General features: G+C 55.6%; 1 protein-coding gene across 1 annotated transcript; it reads left to right on the top strand.

The window, feature by feature from the left end:
- Positions 1–232: 232 nt before the first annotated feature.
- Positions 233–682, top strand: AURANDRAFT_67826 (hypothetical protein; the record flags this gene model as incomplete). The annotated part of the gene is made up of 1 exon (XM_009043386.1): positions 233–682. A coding segment is annotated over one exon (450 nt), but the record flags the coding sequence as incomplete, so codon positions are not given.
- Positions 683–1,009: the final 327 nt, after the last annotated feature.

Genomic DNA, 1,009 nt, shown 5'->3' on the forward strand with positions numbered 1-1,009 from the left:
ATTGTTCCGCTTCCTCCCAAACGATGTGCAGCCATTCAAGGAGATGGCACTCGTGAACACCGCGGTTGAATGCGTCGGAATCAACTGCCCCGAGATCATCGACTGGTTGCGGAAACTGCTGGAGCTACGAGCGCTATCATTTGAGGCCTCTCTGGATCCTGCGGTTGCACTCAGGCATCTCACACCGTGTGTCTCAAAAGTGCCTTTGAATCAGTACCCATATGTTCATCAGGAGGTGGAGATACTGAAAGAAGACATCAAGGCAGCTCTTGCGAAAGGGTGTGTGCTTGCTAAGCTTAATTCTGATGCGCGAAGGCGAGCTGAGCTGGGCCCGAGGCTATACAGGGACTTCGTCGAGATTGTCGCCACCCCACCGTCCCCTGATGCCGCTGCGCAATTGAATTGCCCACGTATCGACTCTACATTGTGTGATGCACTTACCTGCATGGTGCATCTGCGTGACGCTCTCTCTTGCACTGATTGGAGGTCTGCTGACTTCATGCTTTATCGTGCCAAGGCAGTGCCACTGACCACGATCTCGAAGCTGACCAAGCACGAGATCGAAGAGGCGCAGGATATGCTTCTGGACTATGCAGCCAAGCAAGCCATGTGCTCTGCTCTCGTTCACGAAACCACGACCCGGCGGGGGAGCGGACCGGGGGGGCATATTGGGGCTCGATGAGCCCACAGAACTAGTGTAGTCGCCTCGCCGGCCGCTGAACCACTCACTCGAAATCCGGGGGTGCAGCGTAAACCCGCCGGGATTCTACCGTGGCAAGCCACAAATGCATGGTGGAATCAACTTTTTATTGTGAGATGGAAACGATATGGGCGAATATGTGCGATGGAACCAACATCGAGAGGGTCCACGGGCAGCTCCGAGCCATGCCCAAGGCCACCGTGGAGGCCTTGGTCGCGAGGCAGCAGGAAACAACGTTGAACTCCTGGACATTGAAGGGGATTTTTGAAGTCGCTGTGAAAGCAGAGGCCTCGGAGAGGAGGCCGACGA

Source organism: Aureococcus anophagefferens (genome assembly GCF_000186865.1).
Source record: "Aureococcus anophagefferens unplaced genomic scaffold AURANscaffold_53, whole genome shotgun sequence".
Lineage (NCBI taxonomy): Eukaryota > Pelagophyceae > Pelagomonadales > Pelagomonadaceae > Aureococcus > Aureococcus anophagefferens.